The 7,726-nt window shown below is 37.9% G+C and overlaps 2 protein-coding genes across 3 annotated transcripts in view; one reads left to right on the forward strand and one right to left on the reverse strand.

Moving 5' to 3' along the window:
* cip2a (cellular inhibitor of PP2A) overlaps positions 1-6,153 on the reverse strand; it is a 44,535-nt gene extending 38,382 nt beyond the window's left edge. The window contains 2 exon segments of the mRNA XM_062020736.1: positions 477-624; positions 5,829-6,153. Of these exon segments, the coding sequence (XP_061876720.1) occupies positions 477-624; positions 5,829-5,930 (250 nt within the window). The 5' untranslated portion in view covers positions 5,931-6,153.
* A 280-nt stretch (positions 6,154-6,433) lies between these two features.
* zgc:112408 (uncharacterized protein LOC550260 homolog) lies at positions 6,434-7,675 on the forward strand. Of its 2 annotated transcripts, XR_009821240.1 has the most exons (3): positions 6,434-6,597; positions 7,058-7,130; positions 7,205-7,675. XR_009821240.1 is itself a non-coding variant. In XM_062021953.1 (2 exons), the coding sequence occupies exons 1-2, from the start codon at positions 7,019-7,021 to the stop codon at positions 7,534-7,536; spliced, it is 444 nt and encodes a 147-aa protein (XP_061877937.1). In that variant the 5' UTR covers positions 6,968-7,018; the 3' UTR covers positions 7,537-7,675. The 2 variants fall into 2 exon arrangements, 1 of the variants encoding a protein (XP_061877937.1); XM_062021953.1 differs by lacking the exon at positions 6,434-6,597 and having other exon boundaries at positions 6,968-7,130.
* Positions 7,676-7,726: the final 51 nt, after the last annotated feature.

Raw genomic sequence — 7,726 nt, forward strand, 5'->3', positions numbered from 1 at the left:
TGAAGCTCATGGAGAGAATGCCAAGAGTGTGCGAAAAAGTAATCAGAGCAAAGGCTGGCTATTTTGAAGAAACTGGAATATAAAACATGTTTTCAGTTATTCCACCTTTTTTTGTTAAGTACATAACTCCACATGTGTTCATTCATAGTTTTGATGTGACAATCTACAATGTAAATAGTCATAAAAATAAAGAAAACGCATTTAATGAAGAGAAGGTGTGTCCAAACTTTTGGCCTCTACTGTATATTGCCAATATTTTAGAATAATTCTTACAAATACAGCAATGCTTGTGTAAATTTAAATCGTACTGAATTACATCCTGTCCAATAACGGCTACCAGTGATTATTTTGTTGCTAAAAAAAACTGCGATAATAACAAGCTTGTTGAAAGTAACGGCTCTGTGAGATCCATCTCCTTTCAAAGAGCCATCATTCCCACCTCTAGATCAGTTACATGAGACAGTGGCAGACCGTACCCAGCTGCGCCAGCAAGGAGATGATGGCGCTCGCCAAGGCGGGGCAAGTGTTTGGGTTGCCCGTCAGCTCCACCAGGCCACGGACGCACTCGATGGGTAGAAGCTGGCCCCAGGACAGCAGCTGGTCGCACTTGGGGGCAGAGACCTCCTGCAAACATGACAACATTCACACTGATGAGGAAGACCATCGTCGGTAAATACTGTTTTTTTTCTTAGTTTTTAATCAAGACTCAGCAGGCGGTTATCAATTTCAAATGTATCATTCACCAATGTCTGACTTTTTCCAACTCTTTTTTTTATAGTCATTGTTAGACCTCCGACCTCTGTGACCCTGGTGTTATCTACAGTATTTCACGGGTAAACGGACACCACCACTTGCCGTGAATCGATTGTAGTATTCAAATATACAGTAAAAAATCAATAAATTAATTTGATCATGTAAATGGGAGAGGTATTTGAGGCCCTGTGTTTACTTGGTATCAGATCAATGACAAAATGGGTAGTATACAGAAATGTGGCGTTCGCAAACGAATCGAGTTCTATGAACACGGTGTTTCCCACACATTCATTTATTTGTGGCGGCCCACCACGAAAGAATTAAGGCCGCTACAATTTTTTTTTTTTTGTGTGTCCTGTCAAGCTTCTTAGGCAAATCATATAGTTGATGTAGATGCCCATATCGGCTGTTCAGATTTACTTTACAAAAGAGAAGTGTAGGATCAAGATTTTTGGAGCTCTTTGTTCAGTGGATCAGATGTTTGATGAAGCTTTGTGTCTATCTACCACCATTACTGTTTTCTGTTTATTTGTTACTGACTGTGGCAGGACACCTCTGCCTCTGTTTCACTTTATGTTGCTGGTAAATAATATGGTTGTAGTAGTAGGCTAAAGTTAAATTATTTAGTATGCACTAATTAAAGGGGCAGAGCTTTAAGAGACATTTTAGCCTTTATATTTTTATAAGATATATTTTTGTAAGAACCACAATTTAAAAAAAAATATTTCAGTGAATAACTTATTGTTCAAATCTGTATCTAAATATGTACACAAAGTGTTGTAATTATATTGTAAAATGGATGGATGGATGTTTAAAACAAAACTGTTATTATTAATTAGTAAGTATACATTTTTTGAGCCATTTTAGAGAAAATCATATCATTGTAGTAAATTATGCAAATTACTCGATGATGTCATGGTGACCACGCCCATAGCCACGCCCCCACCGCCACAGGTATCTTGGCAGTTTATGGGAAACACTGGAACACCTGTTTTAAGTAAACAATGCTGACCGATTCCCGGTTGTAAGACGGTTGTTTTTTTTATGCACATGCAAATTTAGATTTGACAATGGCCCACTCTTAACGTGCGTGCCAACCAACTACCAACTAGACTAGAAAATTAGTCAGAGTTCAAATAAAATTGGCAGCATTTGGATTTCCCCTCCCGAATATAATAAAAAATACAAATAATATACAGTACAGGCCAACAGTTTGGACACACCTTCTCATTTCAATATGTTTTCTTTATTTTAATGACTATTTACATTGTAGATTGTCACTGAAGGCATCAAAACTATGACACCTGTGAAGTGAAAACCCTCTAGGTGACTACCTCTTGAAGCTCATCGAGAGAATGCCAAGGGTGTGCAAAACAGTAAAGTGTGGCTACTTTGAAGAAACTAGAATATAAAACATGTTTTCAGTTATTTCTCCTTTTTTTTGTTAAGTACATAACTCCACATGTGTTCATTCATAGTTTTGATGTGACAATCTACAATGTAAATAGTCATGAAAATAAAGAAAACCCATTAAATGAGAAGGTGTGTCCAAATTTTTGGCCTGTACTGTATATATTTTTTAAACAATATTACTTTTACATTGTATTTATTTATGTTGGGATTCACCTTCCAGTTCATTATCGTAAAGGTAGTAGTTCAAGTGTACACATACCAGGTATGGTAGTACAATTCTGTACTCACATTTTTATTATGTTTTAAGTTCTATTGATACTTTTTATATCCAATAATGCACTTATTATCCTGCCATCAGTGTGTGAATGTGTGTGTGAATGTGGAAATAGTGTCAAAGTGCTTTGAGTTCCTTAAAAAGGTAGAAAAGCGCTATACAAGTATAACCCATTTACCATTTATTATTTGTGTCTTTTTTCTATATTGTTTAAAAAGGGTACGACTATGAAATAGACTCAAACCATAGCCAAAATGCTACACAAGGGAAAATTCAAAACTAGTGATGTCACTGCCAAAGCATGGAAATATGGCACCCCGTTATGGAATGTTTACAATGAAAACACAACAAAATATACAATGATAGCCAATATTTCAGAATAATTCCAACTAATAAAGCAGGGGTGTCAAACTCGTTTTCATTGACGGCCACATTGCAGTAATGGCTGCCTTCAGAGGGCCGCTTTTTTCAAATTACCGAATTTTCCGCATTATAAGGCGCACCGGATTATAAGGCGCACCTTCAATGAATGGCCTATTTTAAAACTTTGTCCATATATAAGTAGGGATGATACTCGAAACCGGTTTTCCCGGTTGTTCGATAAGAAAAGAACCGAGTCCTCGGACTCGAATCCCTTTTTGAGAACCGGTACCCGTTATTGAGACACTATAGTAAAGAAAAAGAGTTGGGTCTTTATTCGAATCCCTGGGACCAATCCCGTCCCGACCAGAAATGCCCCGTGAGACATCACAAGAAATAACGTCACGTAGCTCAGTCATTAGGCGCAGATAGGGAAAGCAGGGAAAGCAGGAAAAACAATGGACTGGAAAAAGCGCTCCAAGGTGTAATAAAGTTCAAAACAAAAGGTATAATCCAATGAATAACTTTACTGAGAGATTTGAGCAGGGTACAAACACATGACGAACACTTTTACGACCAACCGGAAACATAGCAACCAGGCTAGCAACGCACCTCCTTTACGGCAGCTGTCGCAACGTTCTTAAAGCAACCGCAGCACATACATATATATACAACACATCTCCCTTTTTTAACTTTTGTTTTTCTTTCCTTGTAAACAAAACAAAATCACACTGTATATGTGTTGTCTGTCTAATTATAAATAATGCAGACGAGGCGTGTTGGCTGAGTTCTTGACGTTTACTTTCACAGCGTGCTCATAACCTCATTCTTAGCTGCCGGGTGGCGACATGCGACAACACTTTTCGGGGCTACCGCGCATGCTCGTAACTCCCGTTGCATGCTGGGTAGTGTAGTTGTTATATTCCTAGCTCATAACATCACATCTTTCCCCCTATAAAGAAATAATGTTAACTCAATAAAGTGTATTTCTTTTTTTAGTTTTAACTTTTCATTTTTTAGCATTGTAACCACATTTGCAAACAACTTTTCTCTTCATAGAATTTTCTTTCAATAAAGAAATAAAGTGCAAAAATGTCAAAGCATCATAACAAACAGTTATGTCAATTAGCAGCAGAAGTGCACTTTTTGGAGAGCTGTATTATTTTCAGTTTTGTGCCCAAGGGACTGATTTTATTTAACACTATATTATTATTTATACACTTATAGTGATCACAGAGACAGGTTGTTTTTGTGTTACTGTATATATTTGTTTTTCTTAAAAATCCCACTTAATATACTTTGGGTAACAACAGTCAATATTTATTTATTTTATTTTATTTTTTTAGGGGGGTAACAGTCAATATTTATTTATTTATTTATTAAATTTAATTTTTTTCTTATATAATAAAAGTGAGCTTTTGTTAAACCAAATATTGTGTGTTTTTTTCCATATACAACAACCTATCTGGACTCGATAATAGATTCGATAAGGAATCGGTTCGATAAGAGGATTCGATAATAGGCTCGAACTCGATAATTTCTTATCAAACATCACCCCTATATATAAGGCGCACCGCATAGAATAGACGCTACAGTAGAGGCTGGGGTTACGTTATGCATCACGTAGTTGCGAGACCTGTTGTGGCTCAATATAGGTCCATATATAAGGCGCACCGGATTATAAGGCGCGCTGTCAGCTTTTGAGAAAATTTGAGGTTTTTAGGCGCGTCTTATAGTGCGGAAAATACGGTAATTAAAATGATGCATGTGGGCAATAACCTGTGATTAATCAAAATGCTAATTGATCTGATTTTTTTTTTAAATTCATATAATTTGACAGCATTGATATAAATGTGTACCTCATATTATTATTAATAATAATAATAATAATACCTGGGATTTATATAGCGCTTTTCTAAGTACCCAAAGTCGCTTTACATGTAGAACTCATCATTCATTCAGACCTGGTGGTGGTAAGCTACTTTCATAGCCACAGCTGCCCTGGGGTAGACTGACGGAAGCGTGGCTGCAGATTGCGCCAACGGCCCCTCCGACCACCACCTATCATTCATCATTCAATTCACCGGTGTGAGTGGCCATTATTACACCATTGCCTATGCACTCGATTATTAGATTTTATTAGATCTTTATTAACATATTTTTGTAATACACTATATAATAATGTAATATTTGGCATGATTAGATAACGTTTAAAATATTAGCATTTTTTCCCTGTCAAAATCCAAATAATTATTTGCATTTAGTAAAAAAAAAAAAAAGAAGTATTTTATTAACACACACTTTTCCCAGGCTTTCGCAGGCCACATACAATGATGTGGTGGGCCAGATCTGGCCCCCGGGCCTTGAGTTTGACTTATGATTGAAGTAGGGCTGCAACAACTAATCAATTAAATCGATTATAAAAAATAGTCTGCGATTAATTTAGTCATCGATTCGTTGGATCTATGCTATGCGCATGCGCAGAGGCAATTTTATTTTATTTAATTGTTGTTGTTTTTTTATAAAGCTTTATTTATAAACTGCAACATGTACAAACAGCTGAGAAACAATAATCAAAATAAGTATGGTGCCAGTATGCTGTTTTTTTTCAATAAAATACTGGAAAGGATAGAAATGTAGTTTGTCTCTTTTATCCGATTATTAATCGATTATCAAATTAATCGTTGGTTGCAGCCCTAGATTGAAGCTTTTATTAGTAGGTTGCACAGTACAGTACATATTCCGTACAATTGACTACTAAATGGTGACACCCGAATAAGTTTTTCAACTTGTTTAAGTCGGGGTCCACGTAAATCAATTCATGGTAATACACTTGTGTAATAAAGTACCCATATATCCATTTTCTACCGCTTGTCCCTTTTGGGGTCGCAAGAAAAATTTGTTCAAATTAAATGATTATGATCTAGATGTTGTCGTATAACAGTTGTAAAAACAAACGATATTAACGAGACAGATGGTTGAAGGGCTCTCAAAAAGGAGCGGTCCTTCACAGTGTACAAATGTTTACCTCCACTTGTTTGAGGAGCTGTGCGGTGTTGTGAGCGCTCCTGTCGCCTCCATATTGCTGCAAGGCGAGAAGAAGCGACTTTAAACATGTCGTCACGTCCATTCCCAAGAACTTTGCCCACCTATGTCGCTATTAATACGTTAAACGTGTCTCAAATGGCCGACGTCAAAGTAAAAAAGAAGATAAGGTGAAAATAAGTCCATTCAAGGTCACACGGGGTGTTTAAAACTTCCGCCGCTAATCGACGCCGAGCCCAAATAAAAACAAGAAATATTTATTACAGTTTGCTAGTTTTTCCACTCCTTTTGAAAATGCATCTACTTCCGGCAACACGGCGGCGACTTCCTCCCGCGCGGTTTTAAACCGAAAAATGGAACAAACCAAGTCAGAGAGGGAGAGGGGTCAACTGTTGTCGTAATATGTCCTAGTTGACTAAAGGGTCCATAACTGTTAGTTTTAGGACAGTATAGACATATTTATGTAATAAAAAAGTAATATCTTATCTTTTAATTGGTTTTAAGGTGATAGTCGTGGGTTTGTTTTATAATACTTGGATGAGATAACCCCCTCCTCTTTTTAGATGGACTGGGCGAGTCGACGCCGTAGAAGAGCACGCGCTATAAATGGCACACTTAAATTAAATGTCAACTTCTGACCGATAAATAATAGTTTATGTGATTTTTCAAAATTTTTAACAATAACTTTTGACTTAAATGAGCAAACACGCGTGGGAAAACCGTCTTCCGGTCTGTTCCGCTAAGACTTCTGGGTAATGGAGTTACACAACAATGACCAACACGTCATCCTAAAGCAGTGGTTCTTAACCTTTTGATTGATTGAAATTTTTATTAGTAGATTGCACAGTGAAGTACATATTCCGTACAATTGACCACTAAATGGTAACACCCGAATAAGTTTTTCAACTTGTTTAAGTCGGGGTCCACTTAAATTGATTCATGATACAGATATATACTATCAGATATATACTATAATCATAATACAGTCATCACACAAGATAATCATCGGAGTATATACATTGAATTATTTACCTTATTTACAATCCAGGGGGTGGGATGAGGAGGGTTTGGTTGATATCAGCACTTCAGTCATCAACAATTGCATCATCAGAGAAATGGGCATTGAACCATTTTCTACCGCTTATTCCCTTCGGGGTCGCAGGGGGCTAATTGATGAATTATTTAAACAAAAACATCTGCTTTGTGTTTCAGGTGGTTCAACATTATGAGCGTGCCGTCATTTTCAGGTTGGGTCGTGTCGTTACCAAACCAGCCAGAGGACCCGGTACGAGATTTTTTTGTTAGCATGTGTAGCGAAAGGGCAATATCCTATCACTCCGCTTGACCTTTGCCCTGCAGGCGTCTTCTGGTTCATCCCCTGGCTGGACATCACCCACAAAGTAGACCTGAGGATCATGTCATTCTCTCTGTGTTTCTTCCCCTCCGTGTTGATTGGTCTCGTGTCCCCCTTGTCGGCAGCGAACCTTTGTTCCCGCGTGACGAGCTGTGTGTTTCGTCTCCCTGTGTTCCCCTCTTGTTCTCAGGCTGCCCCACTTGGATCTCGACCTCCCGCCTGGACACGGACTTTGACGCCTCCCTCCTCCCCTCGACCTCACGTCTGTCTCACGGATCTCCGAGCTCGTGTTGCCCCCCCTTGGACTTCCGCACCTCTCGCTCAACACTCCCGGTAACACACTCCAGTTAATTCACACACACACATTTTGGATTAGTACACACACTTCATCTATTATTTATATATATATAATGTATATATATAAATAAATAGAGCTTATACGACGTTCCTCCTGTCTGTGCCGTCTCCTTCCAGTTTCTTGCCTTTATTTTGAAAAGAACCAGTTTTTTTAAGCGTGTTAGTCGTCA

This window comes from Entelurus aequoreus, linkage group LG15 (genome assembly GCF_033978785.1).
Source record: "Entelurus aequoreus isolate RoL-2023_Sb linkage group LG15, RoL_Eaeq_v1.1, whole genome shotgun sequence".
In the NCBI taxonomy this organism is placed as follows: domain Eukaryota; kingdom Metazoa; phylum Chordata; class Actinopteri; order Syngnathiformes; family Syngnathidae; genus Entelurus; species Entelurus aequoreus.